The sequence below is a fragment of the Astatotilapia calliptera genome, chromosome 17, assembly GCF_900246225.1.
Source record: "Astatotilapia calliptera chromosome 17, fAstCal1.2, whole genome shotgun sequence".
NCBI lineage: Eukaryota > Metazoa > Chordata > Actinopteri > Cichliformes > Cichlidae > Astatotilapia > Astatotilapia calliptera.
The window spans coordinates 14,764,676-14,790,486 of NC_039318.1; the positions used below are offsets into that span (position 1 = coordinate 14,764,676).

A 25,811-nucleotide genomic window follows, 5' to 3' on the forward strand; every position below is an offset into this window, starting at 1 on the left:
AGCAAATCGTGATCCACTGTTTCGAATGCAGCGGTCATGTCCAACAGGACCAGCACTGCATATTTACCACAGTCTGTCGCTATCAGAATGTCATTCATAACTTTTACGAGGGCTGTCTCCGTACCGTGAAATGGCTTATAGCCGGACTGAAAGATTTCTGACAATTGAGAGTCATTCAAATAGTCCATCAACTGAGTATAAACATTCCTTTCCAGAATCTTACTAAGAAAGGTAAGCTTAGAGATGGGTCTAAAATTTGATATGACTGAACTGTCTAAGCCTGGTTTCTTAAGTAAATGTATGACTGCATGCTTAAACTCCTTAGGTACTTGACCAGACAAAAGACTAGTATTAATAATAGATCTATAGGAATACAGAATACAACCAGTTGGCAGCCGTGGCCCTTCGAGCTCTGTTCATTGAAGACTTATTCAGACTCATTGCAGCTTGTTAGAGTATAGAAGTGCTTTATAAGAACCAGTCCATTTATTATTAGAGTAAAAAGCACTATATAAAAACCAATCCATTTACCATTTATGGGAATTAGTTATACATGCACTGACCTCAGTGTTTAAAACTTACTGAGCATTCACTACAACAGTATATGTCAGAAAATGAGGAAAAGCTCAAAAAGAAATGTGTGCTTCCCATTGCAAACTGTTAAAATAATCATTTCAAATGACATGGTTCTTTCAGCTGCTCACTTATTTCCCTAAGGGGTTGCTACAGAAGATGGATCCACATGTTGATTTAATACAGATTTTATAACGGATCCCCTTCCTAAAGCAACCCTCCTCGTCTGGGCTTGACACCAACACTAAGAGCATGCTGGTTTGTGACCGCCTTCGGCTGGCTTTGTTTCACCGCCTGGTCTCAAATCACAGATCTTACACATTAAAGGTGAATGTTTTTAAGCACTACATCACAGAGACACCAAAGTTATCATTTCAAATGATCAAGAAAGAGAAGTCTTCGTCTGTTTCACCCTACAGACAAACAAGTGATCTTACAGTTACACAGAAAAATCAAAGTGCTGCAGCAATTATTATGCCATTAAATGCAATAACTTTGGTAATTTGGTTTCACTGTTAACATTAGAGAAAATGCAAATTGGATCCACGAGGGAGAGAGCAGACATCCATTTAGACAAATGAGCGTAATTTCAGTGCATGTTAGAGAGCATCAGTGAGCAGATTCTGTCTCAAGCAGTCTTGTGCAGGGCAGAGACACCAATTTAGCTTTGGAGGGAAATCTGCTGGATCAGGTTATGGCAAGTTTCAGAGATTTTGGTGGCAGCAGACGGTGGAAAGAACTGTAAATCTGACCCCAAGCGCTAACAAAAGCATCATCTTGTTTCGTCAAATACTTATCTTCAGTAGCACAACTTTTCTTGCAAGCACCTCAGCGCATGCTGAAACACTTCTGTGTTCTGGGTGAGCTTAGGCAAAATATGTCATTCACAGCAGCTTCTTTGAGTCCCACCTCTGATTTTTTCCAGAGAAAACCACATGCACCATTTTACCTGCCATCAGACAGCTCTTGTCAACAAGAAGTGAAGTCGTCACGTTCCACCAGACTTCTTAGTGTAGATCAACCGGTAAATGAACAGCTTTGCATATGCATCACAGACGACACACCAATCCATCTGTCATATTCGTGTCTCACATTTCAGTCTCCCCTAATTCATGAAAAAGACACTGAGCTACCTAAAGTCTTCCACTTGTGACAGCAGCTTATTGCTGCCATAGAGTTGGCACGCCACCCTTTTCCAGCTGAGAACTATGGTCTCGGACTTTAAGGTGCCAATTCTCATTCTCTCTGCTTCACACACTTTGGCGAGCAGCCACAGTACGAGCTGTATGTCTGATGAAGCGAACAGAATCACATCATCTACAAACAGCAAAGATGAGATCCTGAGACCACACTTGGCTATATCTAGAAATTCTGCCCATTGAAAGTTGTGAACATGAACAGAATCAATAACAAGCACCAGTAGAGTCCACCACCCACAGGGGAGGGGATCCATCAATATGAACCAAGCTCTCACTGGACCACATAGCCCATAGCAATGAGCCACGTACCCCATACTCCTGCTGAACAAGATCCTGCGAGGGATGTAGTCAAATGCCTTCTCCAAGCCCGTGCTGATCTGGACAAAAAGCACAGATGCAATTATCTACTTAATTTTGTTTTAATCTTGTTTTTAAAAATATATTGATATATTTTAAAATATGTACAGATCTCACATCTGAAGGTGTCTTTTAACATCTGAATGAGCAATCTGGTCACCTGTCTCACTATCTTACTAACTCTGTTTTATAATCTGCTGTAAGATTCCTATATTTGCCTCTGATGCGCGCCGTGCTTTTTGCAGAAGAGAGATCAATTTCTTAGTGTCTATGTGCTAGGGGTAGGGCACAATGCTTTGAAACTCACACTGCAGCAAACACAAAGACACAAGCACGCAAACCTTGCTGTTTGTGACATTGCCAGAGAAAAATTAATTAATTAACGATCAAATGTTGAGTCTTTTGCACGTGTGGCAAACGTGGCTCTCACATCACCGTTGCGGGGATGTCGGCATGAAGGCGTGAGGAAGCGTTAATGTCGAAGAGGCCTGTGTCTGAATGACACAATCCCGTTATTTACCCAGTCTATGTGCAGCAGTAACAGGAGATACATGCAGGAGAAATCCATGAATGAGAACAACTAACTGCCACACCAGGCATTTAATGCAAAAAGAGGGTTTTTCTGAATGCGCTCCGGATCTGCTCTGCCATTACACTCAGGCTTTTCCTGTCAGCCGTTCATTATCCTTGACAGGGCACACACACACACACGCTCACACACACATTACCCCTTTTCAACCAGTACTTGTATGAGCATGAGTATGAGTCACGTCTCAGCTCTGTGATTCATACCTGCTGCCGCTGCGATCATACGCTCTTTAATAGGTGTTAGATGTTTACCTGCACACCTGCTGTGTGCGCCTCTGTGTGTATATGCCTGAGTTAGGCCAGGGGGGATTACCTCTGTTTACTGTGCAAAAGATGATTAACCTGCAACCACGCACACAAAATTAGTCGTGTTTCCACTAGGCACGGCATATTAGGATAACAAACAGACAGCTACACACTGACAAACACACACAAACACGCACACACACACACGGAAGAAGGGAAACACCCCATCATGCTGCTGTAACCATGGAGAAATCAGCAGAGAAGCAAAAAAAATGAGCAGAAATTGTGATGGGAAAGTGTGAAGAGGTTTTGGTTGAAATAGATTGTTGGTTCGATTTCTGTGAAAAGTTTGTGCTGGCATCAGAGTAAAATAACTTTTTCTTGATTTTTGCAATTACAAAAGGATCTAAATTCAATGTACAATTGCTATTTATTTTTCTGGAGTTGTGTACACCACAGTCTTCACTGGTTGCTGCGAGTATGGATGAGGCAGAGAAAACATGGTAGCTGCCTTGGATTAGTTAGGATTGTGATAAACATGCACACTGTATAAAGTTAAATATAAATTGTTTAATGCCCTATAATTCAGTGTGATTCTTATTGGTTTAATACCTTTTCAGTAAATCTCTTCAGTAAGGTCCAACCAAACCCCCTTTGCCTTCAGCTGTATTTTTTTCTGTACCTTAGTTAGTTAGTTAGTGGCAAATCGTTACTCAAGGCACCTCAAGGCACTTTATTTTGTAAGGTAAAGACCTTAAAGTAATGCAAACAAAACCCCAACAATTTGACAACCTCCTGTGAGAAGGCACTTGGCAACAGTGGGAAGGAAAAACTCCCTTTTAACAGGAAAAAGCAGCCATCTGCTGTAGCCGGTTGTGGATGAGGGGAGGGAGACAGGGCAAGCAAAGAAATAAAGTAATTCCAGTTTTTAATACTTACAGCCAACTACATTTCAGAAGAAGACAAGAAAACACTTCGTGTTGAATGACTACAGGCCTTTGTTGGGATTGTAATATATAGAATTATGGCAGTACAAAAGGTAAAAGTGGGTCTAACCCTGTACTAGTAAGATGTAACTAATGGTTACCAGCATGTGTATGTTCATATTCTTTACAAAATACACAACATATATACACAATATATATTATTTATTATAGTATTTTGCAAGGATGTCCAAAATCATCTTAATATATGAAAAATAAGTTTCAACAAGTGTTTAACATGACTAAAAACTGAAATTTCTATAATCAGTACTGAGAAATCAGGAACTTTACTGTCATTTAACTTCCTGTCTATGACTTTATTACTTTGCGATAGTATAGATGGGCATGTGGGAGGCTCATTAAAACTCATTGTTTAATTCAATCAGTAGCTTCAGAGCAGCTAAGAAATGGATCGTGAGGTGACACTTTTTTGTTGGTTGAGACATAAAGTGTTAACAATGTACAACTCAGAATATTAAGGTGTACAAAAGACAGTTGGAGCATTAGTCTGGACTGTGGCTGTGGCAGAAACTTTAAAAAAACAGATTCAAAAAAACAAATCTTTACTGATTGCTTTGTCTTTGTTTTGCAGGATCAAGCATGAGAACATTGTGGCACTGGAAGACATCTACGAGAGCCCCGACCACCTCTACTTGATTATGCAGCTGTGAGTCAATGTTCTTTTTCTTCTTCTGTTGTCGTCATTGTGTTTAGGACATTGTGTTCAACAATGTGACTGATGGGAACAGAGACCCCCAAATCACCCACATCTCCCTGGAAGACCATTTCATTTAGTGACTGCAAGCTCTGCTCTGTCACATAATGGGACTCGTCAGCCTGTAAAAGCTGTTGTGTAATATGTGGGTGTGTTTGTGGGGGCGGGGTTGGGGTTTGTTATTTAATATTGTATTAGTAGGGTAGAAATTAAAAAAAGAAGACATATTATTTCTTTAAGACAAAGCTGGTGCTACAAAAGTAATATCATATTATAGAGGGCATAAGCTGTCCTATTGTGAAATTTTAGCCTACAAATGAGTACATTTTAAATATTAGTTATAGTTTATATGTTAAATCTTTCTCGAGTGGGTCAGATTTTATTCTGGCAGACATTTTGGTTTTCTTATAGCGAGGGACAAGAATACAAATTCTTTGTTGTTCTGTTTTTGATTTTTATTAATAATAATTTAATGTTTCAGATGTCGGAGTGCGTATTTCTTATTTGCTTCTGACTTAAATTGTTGCTAATTTACAGAGTGTTTTCAAATTCTCACACTTTACCTCTCGTTCTTCTGTCCACCCACCCATCACATAGACACACAAAAAACACACAAAGCCCACCAGTCCTCCCACATGCACGCACACACAGACACACGTACTCAAAGCCCACCACACCGCTACGAGGCTTCTATTACATCATCTGATGTACATCTCTGCTTTGATGGTCAGCACTAGAGGAAAGGGTTCACCCACAGGTGTCCCACTAACCTCCTCTTCAAGGTTAGAGCTGCTTACATAAGGAGTTGGTCTGGAAGTTTGGCATTCGAGCTGGAAACAAATCAGTCAAGTTCAGGTGGAAGTCAGAGCCGTGGTTTACACAACAGTGGCGTGTTTATTGCCGATGCCAGTGGATTATCTGCTCCCCTACCGCATGTGTTTGGGTGGTTGTGTTTCTGTGCCAACTCGCGGCAATACAGGAAACGATTTTGAGGTCTTTAACTTATGAATAAGCTCATAAGTTAAAGCTAATATTTAACCTACCTATGACAGCTGGCAGATAATCCACTCACTTATTTGGTGGTAAGCCATTGTGTTTATGACATTTTGCACCCTGTTGGAATTCTTGGATAAAAAAGGCTCTCAAGGTGTTGATCCAGCCCGTTCTCACTCCCGAGGCGTAATATACTGACGATTTCTCAAGTCCCGAGGCGTTTCTAAGGAACGCAAAAGGTGACCTTCCACGCTCTTATGCTACGCGCTGGGTGATGGATGACATCCAGTAGAATGACGCTCCCACGGTAATACACGTTCCAGCCATGTATTCCAGCCCTAACCATAACCTTATCCCTAACCCTAACCTTATCCCCAGCCTTAACCAGCACTTTAATGACGTTAGATAGTGTTTTTCAAAGCGATTTAAGTAAAACGAACTTACATGTGTAGATTCATTCCAAATGGTTCTCATGTTTCCTCATTTTTCTGATCTTGTAATATAGGGACGTGTTGGGAACCCGGAAGCGCAATATACCGACAATTTGTCACCTAGTGTAAAATGTTATGCTTTGGGAGTGAGACCATGTTGGTTGATCACAGTTGTTAGAAGATGCAAATGTACCTCTATCAGCTTTCTCATAGTCAAAAAAGTATTTTTTTCAATTAAACTTTAAAGATTTGAGCATGAATGAGGTTATTTTGCCTGGACGATAAGCCTGGTTTTAAAAGAAAGAAACGTTAATATGTAGATTAAAGAAGAATTTGCATTCAATTCTGTCAAAGCCTCGTAGTATACTATAGATCCTATTACTGTGGACGACTGATAAATTGTCAGCAGTTTCACCAACTCTTTAATATGGGGCTAGGTGAACTTGGTGAGGTTACTGTGACATAGTTAAGTCAGACCTGATCTAGTAATGGAAGTTTGAACTGACATCAACGATATTTAATGGTATTTATGTTCAGCAGCAGGCAGAGTTGTACATACAACCTTGGCATTTTCCATCCAGGTCAAAAGCATTTGTATGAGAATAATCCTGCACAGCAGCTATAGACGCTCATTATTAGCCATCACATCCACATACTTTACTGCATATAACTCACTGTGTCATAGCAACTTGGGATGCAATTATTAATGCTAAGGGAGTAGTATGATATTTATTTATTACCCTGTACTGCTCTTGTTACCCTTAAACAGACTAATTTTAATACAGGTTCATTTTAAGAGCTGTCCCTTTTTAAAATAGCCTCGACTTACTAAACTGCTTACAAGTGGAATAAGCTCCAAAAAGTATGAAACTACCAGCCCTTTTTAAAGTAAAACAGTTTTAGGTTTGCAGATCCTTCAGTCATTTATCTGTCAAGTTTGTCCCAAACCTTTTCTCCTTGAAAAAAGATCTCAATCTTAATGGCTTTTTGCAATCTTATTTTAAAAAAAATGTTTTAAGAAATGCAATATTACATGTCTAAAAACAGATGTTAGAGACGTTGAAATGCAATATTGATATTATCATTACTAGCAAAACGCTGCCCTGGGGAACAAAATTCCTTTGTGGATACAAATTTTGGTGACTGCTACACACACACACACACACACACACACACACACACACACACACACACACACACACACACACAAACATATAGATTGTTAAATAGTTCCATGCAATCATTATAGTTAGATTAATATTACCAGTAGTAGTAATAATAATTGTGCCAGCTAAAGCATTAAATCGCCATAAAGTCAGCACTCACTTAGTAATATTAGATTATGAAGTGTTTCAAATTAGCTAGATTAAGCTAGTCTACGAGCTAAAAATGTAGAAGCAGAAACTTTACTTGTAGTGTACTAAGCAAAGATTCCTATCAACATTGCTGTAAAATTTGTAAATTTGTTATCTACATTTGCTTAGTTACTTTTCCAAGGTTGTACCTAATCTCTAGGTCCTAGCTAGCTAAGATGCCAATGTGTTGATGGCAAGATAAATGGATGACTTTCCAGACATAACAAACACAGATTAACTACGTCTGGGCAGCGCTTTTTTTCTCCTCACTCCATTCTGATGACAAATTAAGAAACAGTTTCCTTAAGCTTTTACGTCACTTAAAATCCTTCTGTTGGTCAGACTCCAGTCAAAGGTCTTAACTGTGGTTAAGCTGTTAACCTACAATCTTAACATTTTGATTAAATCTCCTGTTGTCATGGATAAACCAGTTAACAGAGCTGACTGCTGTTTGGTAAAGAAGCAAGTTATTATCGCTGAGTGCTCTCACTTGATCTAGCAGTGACTGTGGTTAAAGTTAAGGTTAAGAATCAAAGGCAAGATTTTTTTTCTACTTTGACTAACATAGGTTTCAAAATTCAGTAGTTCATTACAGTTTTTACAGACGCTAGGACACATTTCTCAATACTTAGGTCACGTTTGCAAAACTCCTAACACAGTGAGCACAACAGAAGTCTATGTGGGCTAAACTGAGGACCAGTTATCATTGTTTTGGCACAAAATGCATTCAATGACTACATCTCTCAAATTTCATGAATTATTTTCTCACTCAGACACAACAACTGCCAAAAATCTTTGTACGGACAGGACATTTTGCATGTGCTTACATACTGTTTTCAAAACTGTTAAACTTATGGCCAAAACAATAACACAATGCAAAACTTGAAAAGACAGCAAAATTCAACAGCAATATTTTATTGAAACATATTTTAAATCTAAAAATGCAGTTTAACCAGCCACAGCTGATTCTCATCGTAGATGAACATCTACACAGGTGTTACTCCTTCAATTTTTCAACTCCTTCAATTCTGCCATGCCAGAAGATTCTTTCCTAGGTGTATTGCCCTAGATGACATAAGATGTGATGTGGATGAGAACCTGTGGCCAAATGGAGGAGACCGAGTAGATTAGCATTACTATTGTATGTGTATCAGTGGATGGTGTGTATACAAATTCTTGTATTTTGGGATTACTTAGTGCAAAAAAATAAAAATACATAAACAAATATTAACGAATTCTGCATGATGTCTGATTCATTCCAGTAACATATATTGAAATTATAAACAGAGATGTGTCCTTGTTTTACACAAGTAAACACTGTGTAATGCTACATGTTGTTAGTGTTTTTTAGGTCATTGTTTTGTGGGTGACAAAGTGTGTTTGTCGGCTGTCAACCTTTGCTAGTGTTCTGGAAGAATGAGTTTATTTGAGACCTGAATGAAGTGTTTTGGTAGTTGTAGTGCATTTTGAATGTGAAATGAACTGCTTTGCCAAGCTGACGGTCAGTTAGGAGGATTGTGTGAAGTGTTTTGCAAAAGTGACCTAAGTATTGAGAAATGTGTCCTAGCGTCTGTAAAAAACTGTAACCAAAAGACGTTGGCTGTACCTGCTGTTTTATTTCTTTGAGAAAAAGAACAGTAACAAGAAAGACCGGTCTCTGATATCTCCCTCTAACCCTCCATCCCCTTTTCCTCTCCTCTTTCACACCATCTGCCCTCTGCTTTTTTTTTTTATTTCATTGCTTTCCTTCTCTTTATATCTTCCTCCTGCTAACTATTTTTCCAGGTACAATCTGCTTGAACACAGGTCAGCTTCAAACATGGTTAAATGCTTAACCCACTTTGAATATATAACAAATTGGGCATGTGGGTAACTTACATATTAATTTGCAAACAATATGCACATGTTTTATACTATTGCAAGGGGTAGCACAGTGGCATGGTGGTTCTCAGAGCTAAAATTGCCTGAGATAACCATAGTTTGGATAGAAACAAAATGTGCCCAAAGTGATTATTTGCACATGTGCTGAACTAATTATTTCAGTGTGTCAGTTGTAGTTATGATGCCCAGATGTATTATGAATTTGTCATAATATAAAAGGCAATGTGAAAGGATCAAAAGCTAGAGTAGCTCAGAATCCTTTTTGATCTAGCATCAGCATTGCATGCTGTCCTTCTCCAAGCAAAACACAGAACTGCAGCTTCATCTCTGCATCTATTTTAACCCTGTGCAGCTGTGTCCAACTGTTCTTGTAAATGGTGACTGAAAAGCTGCGTTTTCCCAGAGCACCAACTCAACAGTGCTTCTGCAAAGTGAAGCTTGGCAATAGCTGCATTTCTACTGATCATTACAGTACTAATTAACCTCATTTGTATTCAGTGGTGTGCTGGTTTTCTTATTCAGTAATCAGAAACCACATTTAAAAACAAGGATTTTTGCAGATTTCTCATGTAATTGCAGTATGGCAGATCAATGCAGTCTGACAGAATTTCCTTCATTCCTGTTCATCATAGCTTGTCTTACGTAACCTTGACCGCAGGGAGGCAATCAGACCATGCTGCTATGAAAATCGATGCAACCGAGTGCAATGTGGGCTTTATATTGATGCTGTTTGTGCTGTGAATTGCATATCAGTAAAAAATAAATAAATAAAAGAACTGGCTTTCAATGAATCCAAACAAAGTAGCACCTGGGATTCTTAACACAGTTTTCTATATTCCTTTGGAATAGTATCATCTTTTTCAGTTTCTTCTATTGAGCTTGTGGGAAGCTTGTGATCAGCTGGACTCAACAGAAGCAGACAACTTTTTTTGTCAGTATTCAAAATTTTAAGCCTTTGTTTGTTGTGGCTTGTCCACTGACAGTTGGGTTGTTGGCTGTATTTCACTTCTTCAGTTCATTTGTACAGTTTGGATGTGTTCAGATGAGACTGAAGCAACATTAGAACATGGCTCTTGGTCTTGTTACAAGATAATACACTGAGGACTGATTGGGGGGTGACAAACAGGAGAAATGAGGTAAAGACGAACGTAATTAACAGAAACCGAGAGCAATTAGGGAATCTGGAGTACTGAGAGGAAGCAAAACTAACACAGCAAACAACAGAAAACTAACCTCTAATGTAAAACAGAAACAGTAACCAAAAGTAACACTGACCTGAGTTTTTAAAAAACCTAACAAGAAGTCAGGGAACAATGAGGGAGCAATATTTATCACTAGAATAAAGAAAATGCAGGGACCTTAGAAACCTTGCAAAGGGACTTAAAATATGTGTCTAAGCCTCAAACTACCCAAAACTAAAAAGCAAAACTCCACAAACCTGAAAAACAGAAAAGCCTCAAATAGAGGACTATTTAAAAAACGCCAAAATAGTACAAAGGCTGTGATACCTGTGAGTCGAAAGCTGAGGCTTCAGACAACACTAAATCCTCAGGCTTTTTTCTACTCTAAGTAAGATGTCACTGACAGAGGATATCTTTAATATAGTCATCTCAGGTTCACAGCGACTGAGGGGCAGCTACTGAGAAGAAAGTTGGATTAAAGGGAGGGGAAAGGGAACTAAAATAACTTGTTTCAGACAGAGGATTAACTCAGGGGCTGCACCAAGTCCCGGTGTGAGATAAGTAAGGATTAGTTGACCTGTGAGTCATGCAAAGCTGCTCGATTAAAGAATAAAAATCTGGAGTTGGAAAAGAGCAGGATAGCTTTCCGTTCAGTCGGGGCTCTTCCAAAAGTCTTGAAACATTACAGTTAGTCCTGAGTTGACCACCATATTGATTTTTTTGTGGTCTTTTCTTCGGTTGTATTGTTGCGCAGAAAATGTGTTTCCAAAGTTAAATTACAAGTCAGCTATAATTAGCAATTTAAAAAGTTGATGTTAAAGACCCAACTTGATCCATTTATAGAAGCATTTGCCTGATTAGAGCTCTTCTATGTTCTACAGTATGACCCTTTAAAAGAGTGCCCTACATGATACTCTTCTCTCTCTACTTACACTTCTTATACGCTAGCTTCACCTAAAGACCTAATCAGATTAGTTATTTGGGTCTTTAAAACTGAATTAAATCCTTTAAAGACTTAAAGGATTTAATTCAGTTTTATTTACACAGCACCAAATCACAACAGTCACTTAAAGGTTCTTTACATTGTAAGGTAAAGATCCTACAATAATGCAGAAAAAAAACATATACCATTTATAACACCCAGCACGCCCCTGCGGGCGGTTTATCCTTCAAGCTCGGGTCCTCTACCAGAGGCCTGGGAGCTTGAGGGTCCTGCGCAGTATCTTAGCTGTTCCCAGGACTGCGCTCTTCTGGACAGAGATCTCCGATGTTGTTCCCGGGATCTGCTGGAGCCACTCGCCTAGCTTGGGAGTCACCGCACCTAGTGCTCCGATTACCACGGGGACCACCGTTACCTTCACCCTCCACATCCTCTCGAGCTCTTCTCTGAGCCCTTGGTATTTCTCCAGCTTCTCGTGTTCCTTCTTCCTGATATTGCTGTCATTCGGAACCGCTACATCGATCACTACAGCCGCCTTCTTCTGTTTGTCTACCACCACTATGTCCGGTCGGTTAGCCACCACCATTTTGTCCGTCTGTATCTGGAAGTCCCACAGGATCTTATCTCGGTCATTCTCCACCACCCTTGGGGGCATCTCCCATTTTGACCTTGGGACTTACAGGTTATACTCGGCACAGATGTTCCTGTACACTATGCCGGCCACTTGGTTATGGCGTTCCATGTATGCCTTGCCTGCTAGCATCTTGCACCCTGCTGTTATGTGTTGGATTGTCTCTGGGGCATCTTTACACAGCCTGCACCTGGGGTCTTGCCTGGTGTGATAGACCCCAGCCTCTATGGATCTTGTGCTCAGAGGTTGTTCTTGTGCTGCCATGATTAGTGCCTCTGTGCTGTCTTTCAGTCCAGCTTTGTCCAGCCACTGGTAGGATTTCTGGATATCAGCCACCTCCTCTATCTGCCGGTGGTACATACCGTGCAGGGGCCTGTCCTTCCTTGATGGTTCCTCGTCTCCCTCCTCTTTCTTGGGTTTCTGCTGCCTGAGGTATTCACTGAGCACTCGGTCAGTTGGGGCCATCTTCCCAATGTATTCTTGGATGTTCGTTGTCTCATCCTGGAATGTGGTGCTGACACTCACCAGTCCCCGGCCCCCTTCCTTCCGCTTAGCGTACAGCCTCAGGGTGCTGGACTTGGGGTGAAACCCTCCATGCATGGTAAGGAGCTTTCTTGTCTTTATGTCAGTGGCTTCTATCTCCTCCTTTGGCCAGCCTATTACCCCAGCAGGGTACCTGATCACGGGCAGGGCGTACGTGTTGATGGCCCGGATCTTGTTCTTACTATTCAGCTGACTCCTCAGGACTTGCCTGACCCTCTGCAGGTACTTGGTGGTTGCAGCTTATATATATATATATATATATATATATATATATATATATATATATATATATATATATATATTCACGTGTGCATGTGCGTTCTCTGAACAAGAAACAGAAACATTTTCTCCTAAAGCCTGAATAAATGCCACAATAAGATCTTATTTTTGTGCTGTTGCTTAATAGCTGTCTCACTGTGTTAATCAGGTTGTGTTTGCACAGATATGGAGTTTAATCTAATTAGGGTAATTGTTGTGTTTGCATGATATTTTAGACAATTAATCTCAGTTAAGTGTTCACGTGAAAAAACAAGCTTGAGATCAAAAAAAGCAGAGTGGAGGTGTAAATGTAGGAGTGGGGTTTTCCTCCCTACATTTCAGCTAATGAGGCAGCGGTCAGATCTCTGTCTCTCTGCTGTGACGAGCAGAAAACGAGGCTTGCCGTCGTCAGCGATGCACAGCCATCGTCCGGTGAGAGTAATAGCACTGCCTGCTTGTAAACACATCAGCTGACAGAGGAGAGATGAATGAGGCACAGTGACATGACAAGCGGGCTGACTGTTGCAACATTTACTTTTCAAAAATGTTCTTGCATCGTAAGCAAGGATGTCATGATTCCACCCTACAGCCCTGCACTACATTGCAGTGCGCCAGCCCAGTGTGGCAGAGGTGTGGCTAATGCACACCAATATGAGGCTGGGTTAAAAAAAATACATTATAGGTGACCTTGTTAAAGGTGGCTATAGTCATAGCCAGTCGTAGTCACTCCTTTTAAACACAGGGATCTCTCCATCATTACACCATAACAGCTTAGGTATCCTGTGGAGTTTTCCTCAGAAGAAACCTAATATCACCGAACAGGACGTGGCAGGCTGCCAAGAGAAGGCAATGAAGCTTCTTCCATGGAATTCAATTTTCTGCACATACTAAGGATCGTACAGTGTGTTAAATGAATTTATTTATCAAGACAGTCTTATATATTGACAGTCTTAATTTGCCCTAAAACCAGCTTTTCAGATGAAACTCACTGCTTGTTTTTTTAAAATAAAGGAATTCTATAATTTATTGTCCAGGCTATGCAAGTACATGTTAACAAAGTTAGAGCACAACTGTGACACATTGCAGACAAGGTGAGGTGAAAGCTATTTAACCTGTGTGATGCACTTGTCTGGCAAACCAGGTAGGCAAAGATAACAGTGGGGTTACATATCATTACTTGGAACTCTGAGCATCAGTCAGAACTTTAAGAATAAAATGAGAGCGAAAAACAGGATGCATTGATTTGCAGATGGGCCCGTGCATCAGCGTCCAGCATGCCTGCTCAATAATTCATTGAAACAAAACGAAGTGTGGGTTCTTTTGTTCTTTTTGTAGTCACAGCAGTGTTGCTGTGTGTAATTGTGGCTTGACATCATCAAACATCACACAGATGGATGCAGATAAATTAGATGGATGCCGTCTCTAGATGGATGTGAAGACACAAAATTAAGATAGAAAGTATGTCATTTTAGATTATTTGCTGTTAAGGATTACAGAGCTCCTAGGAACCACTCGTTCAATCTTGTTATGTCTCATAATATTTTGTTTGTAATAACAGGGAAATTTGATTAGAGGGGGTTGTATAATATCAAGTAGCTATATAATTGTGTGTCTTCCCCAAATAAAGGTAAAGTACTTTCAGCTGCTCCCTTATTTCCCAAGGGGTCATCACAGCAGATGGATCTGCATAATTTACTCCGGATGCCCTTCCTGATACAATCTTCCCATTCGTCCAGGCTTGGGACTGGCACTAGGAGTACACCAGCTTGTGGACCCCTCATGCTGGGTGTTTTGTCTCATCCCGGTCTTTACTAGCTAATAAAATGGCCAGAATATCATCATTAGATATAAACCGGACTTAGTGAGCAGACTTAGATAACTGTGTGCACGTTTAAAAGGTGTTTTGGGTTGAATAAGATATGACACATACTGTAGGTCTATTAGAGATGAGAGAGAATGCTAATACTCATATATGGGTGGTGAGTACATAGCATAAGGTCATCTAAATTTTTTAAGATTGTCTTACCTTCTACAGAGATAAATAGGAGCTCAGCTGGGTTACCAAGGTGGGGCGGTACAGGTGAAGAGCGGGCAGGCAGGTTTTGAGCCGGTGAGTTCCTTCCTTTACAAGATTCACCGGCTCAATGCAATGGAGCGATGCTCGTGTCATCCACAGGCAAGAGTGACTTGAGCAGACAGATTTTCAAGGCAGATTCCAGGCACGAATAACTTTGAGACAAGGAATTAACCGTGGGAGTTTGTCACCGTAGCAGCGATGACTTTCTGGCGAAGAACGGTGCACTTTTTTGCCCACATACAGTGGGGCAAAAAAGTATTTAGTCAGCCACCGATTGTGAAAGTTCCCCCACTTAAAATGATGACAGAGGTCAGTAATTTGCACCAGAGGTACACTTCAACTGTGAGAGACAGAATGTGAAAAAAAAATCCATGAATCCACATGGTAGGATTTGTAAAGAAATTATTCGTAAATTAGGGTGGACAATAAGTATTTGGTCACCTCAAACAAGGAAAATCTCTGGCTCTCACAGACCTGTAACGTCTTCTGTAAGAAGCTTTACTGTCCCCCACTCGTTACCTGTATGAATGGCACCTGTTTGAACTCATCATCTGTATAAAAGACACCTGTCCACAGCCTCAAACAGTCAGACTCCAAACTCCGCCATGGCCAAGACCAAAGAGCTTTCGAAGGACACCAGGAAAAGTATTGTAGACCTGCACCAGACTGGGAAGAGTGAATCTACAATAGGCAAGCAGCTTGGTGTGAAAAAATCAACTGTGGAAGCAATCATCAGAAAATGGAAGACATACAAGACCACTGATAATCTCCCTCGATCTGGGGCTCCACGCAAGATCTCATCCCATGGGGTCAAAATGATCATGAGAACGGTGAGCAAAGATCCCAGAACCACACGGGGGGACCTGGTGAATGACCTGCAGAGAGCTGGGACCAAAGTAACAAAGGTCACCATCAGTAACACACTACAACGGCAGGGAATCAAATCCCGCAGTGCCAGACGTGTTCCGCTGCTGAAGCCAGTGCATGTCCAGGCCCGTCTGAAGTTTGCCAGAGAGCACATGGATGATACAGCAGAGGATTGGGAGAATGTCATGTGGTCAGATGAAACCAAAGTAGAACTTTTTGGTATAAACTCAACTCGTCGTGTTTGGAGGAAGAAGAATACTGAGTTGCATCCCAAGAACACCATACCTACTGTGAAGCATGGGGGTGGAAACATCATGCTATGGGGCTGTTTTTCTGCCAAGGGGACCGGACGACTGATCCGTGTTAAGGACAGAATGAATGGGGCCATGTATCGTGAGATTTTGAGCCAAAACCTCCTTCCATCAGTGAGAACTTTGAAGATGAAACGAGGCTGGGTCTTCCAACATGACAATGATCCAAAACACACCGCCCGGGCAACAAAGGAGTGGCTCCGTAAGAAGCATTTGAAAGTCCTGGAGTGGCCTAGCCAGTCTCCAGACCTCAGCCCCATAGAAAATCTGTGGCGGGAGTTGAAAGTCCGTGTTGCTCGGCGACAGCCCCAAAACATCACTGCTCTCGAGAAGATCTGCATGGAGGAATGGGCCAAAATACCAGCTACTGTGTGTGCAAACCTGGTAAAGACCTATAGTAAACATTTGACCTCTGTTATTGCCAACAAAGGTTATGTTACAAAGTATTGAGTTGTATTTTTGTTATTGACCAAATACTTATTTTCCACCCTGATTTATGAATAAATTCTTTACAAATCCTACCATGTGGATTCATGGATTTTTTTTTCACATTCTGTCTCTCACAGTTGAAGTGTACCTCTGGTGCAAATTACTGACCTCTGTCATCATTTTAGGTGGGGGAACTTGCACAATCGGTGGCTGACTAAATACTTTTTTGCCCCACTGTATATTGTTCGTTTGGGATGTAGTTTGGGAGGTAGAGCAGGTGATCTACTAATCAGAAGGTTGGTGGTTTGGAGGTTTCCCTGGCTGCTCCAGTCTATATTGAAAGCGCCTTGGGCAAGATACTGAATGTGAATGTAAATGTCAGATAGAAAGCTCTTAGGCATAGACAAATATAATGTAAGAACCAGTCTATTTACCATTGCTTCATACCTGAAACTGACCAGTTTGGTCAGAACTCCTGCACGCTGGGCTGATGTGGTCAGCCAAGTCCAACCAGCAACTTCACCTGAGAGTGAAGAGTTAACCACCTGAGAGAAAGTGAACCAAACCCAGCCCAACCTACCAAATTATGACAATTCCACATACATGCTTTGTACTCTTGATTAGAGAAGGCTGTCACCATACCATTGGCACCAGGATCATAGTGGACCACTGGAATGGCATCATCACATCCTCTGCTGCCCTTCTCCTCTTACTAGAGTTCTTATAAAGGCTCCAGCCAGAGATATCAGGTGCTGTCATGGTACAATTAATTTCTTTGGTCACAATGACACAAAAACCTTGTACCAAAACACTGTTCAAGAAAATTTCCAAGCTGGTTAGGCCCCTGCAGTTTCTTTCAGTTTCACAACACTGTGGCTTCCATATGGAGGAATCCAGACTGCTGACAGGATTAACATCTTGTCATATGTAGGTGAATGAGGACCCAAATGCATACTCACAGGCAGTCAGGATTAACATTAAGCTCATCTCTAATTTTTTAAAGCTCAAATAAAACAGGAAGTTAAAAACGCAAGCCAACAGCTAACAGAGACAGAGACTGAGGCACGAAACATGGGGAACATATTTCTCTCCTGTCCTGGGAGAGTACTCAGCAAATGCCATGCTGATTCACATTATGGAGTAGTACTCTATGATTCTGCTTTTAGCTGCTGATCACATTTCTTTACTGTGGAATTAAAGTCATTTAAAATCATTTGTAGCTATCATCAAAGACATAAATTCTTGCCTGAAATGAAAAAACAGGGTGATACTTTGAGCGTTTTTAGACTTGGCCATTATGTGTGTGTTTAACAAGTCTTCCCCTGCTGACAGTGACGGATGTCAGGGGCTGTGCCCTGGGTGGGGACACCTGCTTTAGTGGAGCCATGGTCACATGAGGCTGGGAGTATGATGCTTAAAGCTCATAATCAAACAGATTGTCTCTTTTTGTTGTTGTTGATTTTTTAGGTGAAATAGTGTAGGCTAAACCCATATCCAGCACAGCGTGGAGCATTGTTGACATCGGGATCTTTGATCTCCCGCATTTTGCAATGATATATCAATTGAGAAATGATGAATGCGGGTAATTTGGCAGACATTATTCTGGTGTTTGTGTCATGAATCGCCGTGCGGCAGGCAGGAGTAGGACCCAAAATGCAGGACTCACAGGCACGAGGGAATGAACTCAAAACTCAGCTTTATTCGCTGGCAGAACAAATATACAAACTAAACTAAACTGGGAAACCACAAACTAAGAACTCACAGAGAGACACACACGGCATGAGGGACGACGTCACGCTGAACAGAGGGAGACGCAGACAGAAATACACAGAGGGTTAACGAGGGAAGTGGGAACACACGGGGAACACAGGTGACACTGATAATCATAACGAGACAGGGCGGGGTGAACTGAACACTGACGGGAGAGGTGAAACAGGAAGTACAGAGGTTCAGACAGGAGGAGAGAGAGCACGAGTAGAACACCAACGTAACAGGCAGGGGAGACACGGAATAAACACGAAAGGGGACGAGGACTCATAAATACATAAAGGGCACACAGGGGGAAGAGAGAGCACGGGGAGAACTTAGACATAATGGGCAGGGGAAGCATGGAATAAAACATAAGGAGAGACGAGAGCTCACAGATACACAGAGGGGCACACAGGGGGTAAGAGCCATGAAGGGAGAACACTTAGGGAACAACACAACAGGGCAACTCAGAAAACATGGCCTAAGCAAGGAACGAAATACAAACATACAAGGAAACTAAGAACACTGGGCCAACATGGCCCAGGACCATGACAGTTTGTGTGTCTTAGGATCTGTGTTGTGTCTACGATGTTGCACGTGTTTGTGTTTTGATTTTGGTCTGTTTGTGCTCGCCTTTCGCTGCATTTCTGCATTTCCTTTTCACTGTGTGTGCTTATATGCATGTGTGCGCATGTGTGTATTGTGTATGTGTGTATATGGTCCTGCCCTTGTATCTGTACGTGTGTGACTGTGCACTTGTGTTGTGTTCTTGTGTGGGAGCTCCTGTCTGATTGCCATGGTCTTCTTACGCAAACACTTATGCAACAATGCAGCCTGGTGGCTGATCTCCGTTGTATCGTGTGTGTGTCTGTGTGTGTGTGTGTGTGTGTGTGTGTGTGTGTGTGTGTGTGTGTGTGTGTGTGTGTGTGTATTCAGCCCTTTTTTGTCATGCCCAGGCATTGCGCTCTCTAAAACCGAACAAGTCGCTGTCCTCTTTGAGGAGAGAAAAATTGGTTTAGTGGTTCTTTTAGATTTTTTTTTTATGTCGTCAGTGTGAACTGTATGCTCGAATCTGATCTGTGTGTGTGGACATGTTTGCCCTTGTGAATCCACATGTGTCCTTTCTGTCATATGTACACATTCCTGGCCATGGGTGTTTCTATATATGAAGAGTATATTTATGTTTGTCATTTTTATTCGTGTGTAAATCAAAGCATACTGTATAAGGTGTTCTACTTCTATCAAGTTTTTGTGCTCATTCTTTATATTAATACTATTAATGTATTCTATTACTGCTAATGTTGCTGGGGCAATTAAGATGGTCCTCTCCAGTAGGGGGAGCTATGTGTCTGTTAACTAAGTGGAGGGCTGTTCTCACCTGCATAAACTGCATGTTGTGTATACCTGGACAAGTTGTTTCATGTGCTCTCGAGTCATAAAAGTTAACACTAACTGTTGAAAGAATTTGCCCGGGGTGGAGAAATTTGCCTTTTACTTCCTAAATGTTTTTCTTGGGTCACAAATGAGTTTTTTTCTCCGACTGCTGACAGTGTGAGCTGCATTGCAAATATTTCAGAACCTTTAGATCACTTTGATGGGAGACGGGTTTTTTTCCTCACTGAATACTTACACGCTGTCTTCTGTCCTTCTCTTATAATCTTTTCTCAAAATTGAGCTGCCCTGTATTCATGGAATCTGATGTGCCGCTCACATTTTGGGACAAGAAAAACAAATGAAGTGGAATTATCCTTTCTGTAAGATTGAGGCTCATCTTTAATCATCTACTACTGCAGTAATATCGCACGTCACAAACGCACAAATTCACACACATCGGTCCTTTTTGTCTCCTCTTGCTCTTACGTCTTTCCCCCCACTGCTCCACTGTGACATTTTAACTTAAGCTTTTTCTTTGGCTTCTGCTGCAGTGAAAGGAAAAGAAAGTAGGATAAAGATTAAAGAATATTCTTGAAATATTATAAAACTCTGAGAGCTGCAGTGCAATCGTGGAGAAGTTAGAAAATATTTAAGTCAGTGGTGAATGTGTATGAAGGAAGAAATGAAAGGATTCACTGTATTTAAAGGATGCTTTGAAATGTGTATATATTACAATTATGAAGCTGCAGGGAATATCAGTGTGTGTGTGTGTGTGTGTGTGTGTGTGTGTGTGTGTGTGTGTGTGTGTGTGTGTGTGTGTGTGTGTGTGTGTGTGAGCTGGCACATGGCTCACCATTTCCACAAACTCTTGGCTGGGAAGCTGTACTGCTCATAAATTACCAAAAATATCAACCCAGCAAATCCCCCCAGCCTGCTACCAGATACTGCTGTGTGTGTGTTTGTGTGTGTAAGGTCTTCTTCTTCCCACATGCACCCTTTGTCCCGTCCTGCAGGGTGTCTGGCGGCGAGCTGTTCGACCGAATCGTGGAAAAAGGATTCTACACGGAGAAAGACGCAAGCACGCTGATCCGGCAAGTCCTGGACGCCGTTAACTACCTGCACAGGATGGGAATCGTGCACCGAGACCTGAAGGTAAAACACTCAAACACACACACACATTCCCTGCTTCTTCACTGAAGTCTTACCCCACATACACACAAACACTCACTCTCCCATTCCACACTTTAAATCCACACAAGTGCTTCATTCTCACTTGACAGCCCTTGATTTAATGCTGCAATAAGGGCAGCAGCTCGACACATGCAGTGCATTGTGGGTGAGTGTAGTGTGTGTCAGCTGTTTGAAGGAATGGATTGGTCAGAGTGACCTCCATTAACCAAGACTGTGTAAAATGAGCAATAAGGTTGTCTGTCTATTAACTGCCTGAGACATTAAACAAAGTGACAGTGTTTGTAATCCAAAATTCATTCTTTCTTTCTTTCTTTCTTTCTTTCTTTCTTTCTTTCTTTCTTTCTTTCTTTCTTTCTTTCTTTCTTTCTTTCTTTCTTTCTTTCTTTCTTCAGCCAGAGAACCTGTTGTATTTTAATCCTCAAGACGAGTCCAAGATTATGATCAGTGACTTTGGTCTTTCAAAGATGGAGGGCAGCGGTGACGTCATGTCAACTGCCTGTGGCACGCCAGGATATGTGGGTAAGCCGGTCGCACCGTCACCGCCTGTCCTCAACGTTCTTATTTCTTTCCTCTTAAAATCACAGTTTATCCCCTCTGATAAGATGGCGCCGGTGAGGTCGGCTGCCGTCACGACTGCTCCGACCACTTTTTCTTTGTCTTTGTTTTTTAAGTTAGTTTTCAGCGTTTCTAAATCGGCAAAATCATCACCATTGGGTACATTAGGTATGACAGTGACACTCTTGTTTCTATTGGTATACAATGTACTCACAATTCGAAGTTTTTAACTCCGGATCCGAGCTGGCCGAGTGAGATCTCGAGGGAGAACAAAGGGAAGCGGCGGCGGCCTAGAGGGAAGCGAGCCGGCGTCAGGAACAGGCTGAGAGCTCGTGCACACCGCACACCTCTGCCTAGCATCCTGCTCGCCAACGTCCAGTCACTGGAGAACAAGCTTGACGACCTCAGGGCCAGGATAAAGTTCCAGAGAGACATTCGGGACTGCAATCTCCTCTGCTTCACCGAGACATGGCTGAACCCAGCGGTGCCGGACCACGCCATCCAGCCGGCCGAGTTCTTCTCGGTTCACCGCATGGACAGGACACGGGACTCGGGGAAGTCAAGGGGAGGCGGCGTGTGTTTAATGGTGAACAACAACTGGTGCAACAGTGCGAACGTTGTTCCTCTCACACGCTCCTGCACACCAAATCTGGAACTACTGTCCATCATGTGTCGTCCTTTTTATCTACCTCGGGAATTTACATCGGTCATTGTAAGTGCCGTTTATATTCCACCACAAGCGGACACGGTCACCGCCTTATGCGAGCTGCATGAGGCACTCACACAGCATCAGACACAACACCGGGACGCTGCGCTTATTGTGACGGGGGACTTTAATAGCGCCAACCTCAAACGCGCAGCGCCGAACTTTTATCAACACATCACCTGCCCCACCAGGGGTGAAAGGACACTGGACCACTGCTACACTACGGTCAAGGACGGCTACAAGGCACAATCCCGCCCCCCGTTTGGCAAATCTGATCACGCCGCCATCTTCCTCATGCCAAAATACAAACAAAGGCTGAAACAGGAAGTTCCGGTTCAGAGGAAGGTCGCGCGCTGGACGGATCAATCGGTGGCCGCGTTACAGGACGCACTCGATGACGCAGACTGGGGCATGTTCAGAAACAGCTCCGACGATGACGTCAACGTGTTTACGGAAGCGGTTGTGGGATTCATCGGGAAACTAGCGGATGATACCGTGGAGACAAAGACTATCACAACGTTTCCCAACCAGAAGCCGTGGGTGGATAAAACCATCCGCGACGCTCTGAGATCCCGCACCGCTGCCTACAACACGGGACTCATGACGGGGGACATGGACCAGTACAAAGCCGCGTCATATAACGTGCGGAGGGCGGTGAAAGAGGCGAAGCAGCGCTACGGGAGGAAACTAGAGTCACAACTCCAACAGAGTGACTCTAGGAGCCTGTGGCGGGGACTAAGGACAATAACGGACTATAAAGCACCAACAACCGGTATGACGAACGCGGCCGTGACTCTGGCAGACGAGCTGAACACTTTCTATGCTCGCTTCGAGGCTGCAGCTAAGGTCTCCAACAATGCTAGTGTTAGCGGCGCTAACGGCTGCAGACAGGAAGATACTGCCAGCACCGGAAACGTGCTCGTCATCTCCGAGCATGAAGTAAGGAGAGCCTTCAAGAGAGTGAACACCAGGAAAGCAGCAGGACCAGACGGCATCCCAGGTCGTATCCTAAGAGACTGCGCATACCAGCTAGCTCCTGTGTTCACTGAGATATTCAACATCTCTTTATCTCAGTCGGTGATCCCCACATGCTTCAAGGAGTCCATCATTGTTCCTGTCCCGAAGAAACCCCACCCTGCTTCTCTCAATGACTATCGCCCTGTAGCCCTCACCTCAGTAGTGATGAAGTGCTTTGAACGCCTGGTCAGAGACTTCATCATTTCTTCACTACCAGACACACTGGACCCACTACAGTTCGCTTACCGTCCAAATCGTTCCACAGACGATGCCATCTCTCATCTCCTCCACACATCACTCACTCACTTGGACACTAGAAGGGGGAATTATGTTAAAATGCTCTTCATAGACTACAGCTCTGCATTTAACACCATAATTCCCTCCACACTCACCACCAAGCTGGAGCATCTGGGACTCAGCTCATCTATGTGTCAGTGGATCTCCAACTTCCTAACTGGCAGACCACAGGCAGTAAGGATGGGCGGACATGTCTCAGCCTCCACCACTCTCAGCACTGGAGCCCCCCAGGGGTGTGTTCTGAGCCCCCTGCTGTACTCTTTGTACACATATGACTGTGTGGCCACTACCAGCTCCACCACCATCATCAAGTTTGCTGACGACACCGTCGTGGTGGGCCTGATCTCTGATAACAACGAGACGGCCTACCTGAAGGAGATTAGGAATCTGGAGAACTGGTGCCAGAGGAACAACCTCCTTCTAAACGTCAGTAAGACAAAGGAGCTGATAGTGGACTTCAGCACTAAGCAGGAGAGGAACTACCAGACCCCCGTCATCAACGAGTGCCCAGTGGAGAGAGTGGACAGCTTCAAATACCTCGGAGTTCACATCACGCAGGACCTGTCATGGTCCTGTCACATCAACACCGTGGTGAAAAAGGCCCGACAGCGTCTCTACCACCTCAGACGCTTGAGAGACTTCCAACTGCCCTCCAAGGTGCTCAGGAACTTTTACTCGTGCACCATAGAGAGCATCCTGGCGGGAAACATCTTAACCTGGTTCGGGAACAGCACCATGCAGGACAGACGAGCTCTACAGAGGGTTGTGCGGTCAGCTGAGCGCACCATCCGCTCCGAGCTCCCTGACCTGCACTCAATCTACAGCAGGCGGTGCTGGACCAAGGCCAGGAAGATCGTGAAGGACCTCAGCCATCCCAACAACAGACTGTTCTCTCTGTTGAAGTCAGGAAAGCGATTCCGCTCCCTGAAGACCAACACAGAGAGACTGAGGAGGAGCTTCTTCCCGCAGGCGATACGGTCTCTCAATCACACCACCACACAGTACTGACCCACACATATGGTTCTTACACACACACTGGACTTTCTGGACATTGTTTTTGCACAACACTGGTCACTATATTCTTCATTTCCGGTTAATACTTGTACAGCTGCTGTTATTGTGTATATATTTATTTATATTTAGATTTCTTCATACATTCTTATATAGTTCTATATTGTGTATTGTGTATATTGTTGTACAGTTATTTTATTTTCAACTTTAATTTATATATTTTATCTTATTCTTCCCAGTTAAATTTACCCTTCATTCTAATTTGTGTTGTACAGTTATTTCATTTTTAACCTTAATTTATATTTTATTCCTTCCTAGTTAAATTTACCCTTTTTAATTTTTCATATTTATTTCCTATCTTATTCATAGCCTTTTCCTTTTTTGTTTTCTTTAGGTCACGAGCAGTTGTCCAAGCATTTCACTACATATCGTACTGTGTATGACTGTGTACATGACAAATAAAATTTGAATTTGAATTTTGTTAGTGCTGTTACTGTTTTTGGTCGTTAAAAGACATACAAGAAAATAACCAGTGTTAGCTAACAGTAGCCAGAACCAAACAAAGAGATCTTTATTTGTTTTTGGAGATAAAAAAATCTATTGTGGTTTCGTCTGACAACTGTGAGCTAACACTAGCTTACCTGTTTACACAGATAAATTGCAACTTGTCCAAAGTCGCAAAATGCTGTAACGAGAGATGAAGGTCCAGTTCATCCAGACCTTCAAATCACTTCTGGCATTACACACTAATGACTGCACACAAAAAAGGAGAAAAACACAGTTTTTCAAGAACCCCCCCCCAAAACTATCCGTACCCCATGATTCAGTGGCTTGTGGAAGCATCTTTAGCAGCAATAACTTGAAGTAATTGTCTTTTGTGTGACTTTTATCTGTCTCTCACATAATTGTGGAGGAATTTATGTCCCATTTTCTTTATAAAGTTGCGTCATTTCAGTGAAGTTTATAGGCATTCATTTATGCGTGGCTCTATTAAGGTCCCATCACAGCATTTCAATCAGGTTGAGGTCTGGACTTTGAGCCACTGCTACACCTTGATTCTGTCCTTTTTCAGCCATTCTGTTGCAGATTTGCTGCTGTGCTTGGGATCATCGTCCTGTTTCATGACTTCATTTTTCTTGGACAGATGGCCTCACATTTGACTCATGAATCCTTTGATAAACAGAGTAGTTTATGGTCGACACAATAGCTGTCAAGGTCCTGTGGCTGCCAAACAAGCCCAAATCATTACTCATCCACCACCCTGCTTGAGAGTTGATATGACGCGTTCGTGCCATATTTGGTTTTCTCTCAACCTGGCATGTTCAAAGATCCTCACTTTGGTGTGGACATTGT

The 25,811-nt window shown here is 42.4% G+C and overlaps 1 protein-coding gene across 1 annotated transcript in view; it reads left to right on the forward strand.

The window, feature by feature from the left end:
* The window catches only part of camk1da (calcium/calmodulin-dependent protein kinase 1Da), an 82,618-nt gene that overhangs the window by 40,491 nt on the left and 16,316 nt on the right, over nt 1–25,811 (forward strand). Inside the window, exons 3-5 of the mRNA XM_026146036.1 lie at nt 4,539–4,613; nt 20,695–20,833; nt 21,265–21,391. Coding sequence (XP_026001821.1) covers nt 4,539–4,613; nt 20,695–20,833; nt 21,265–21,391 — 341 coding nt within the window. The remainder of the gene's footprint in view (nt 1–4,538; nt 4,614–20,694; nt 20,834–21,264; nt 21,392–25,811) is intronic.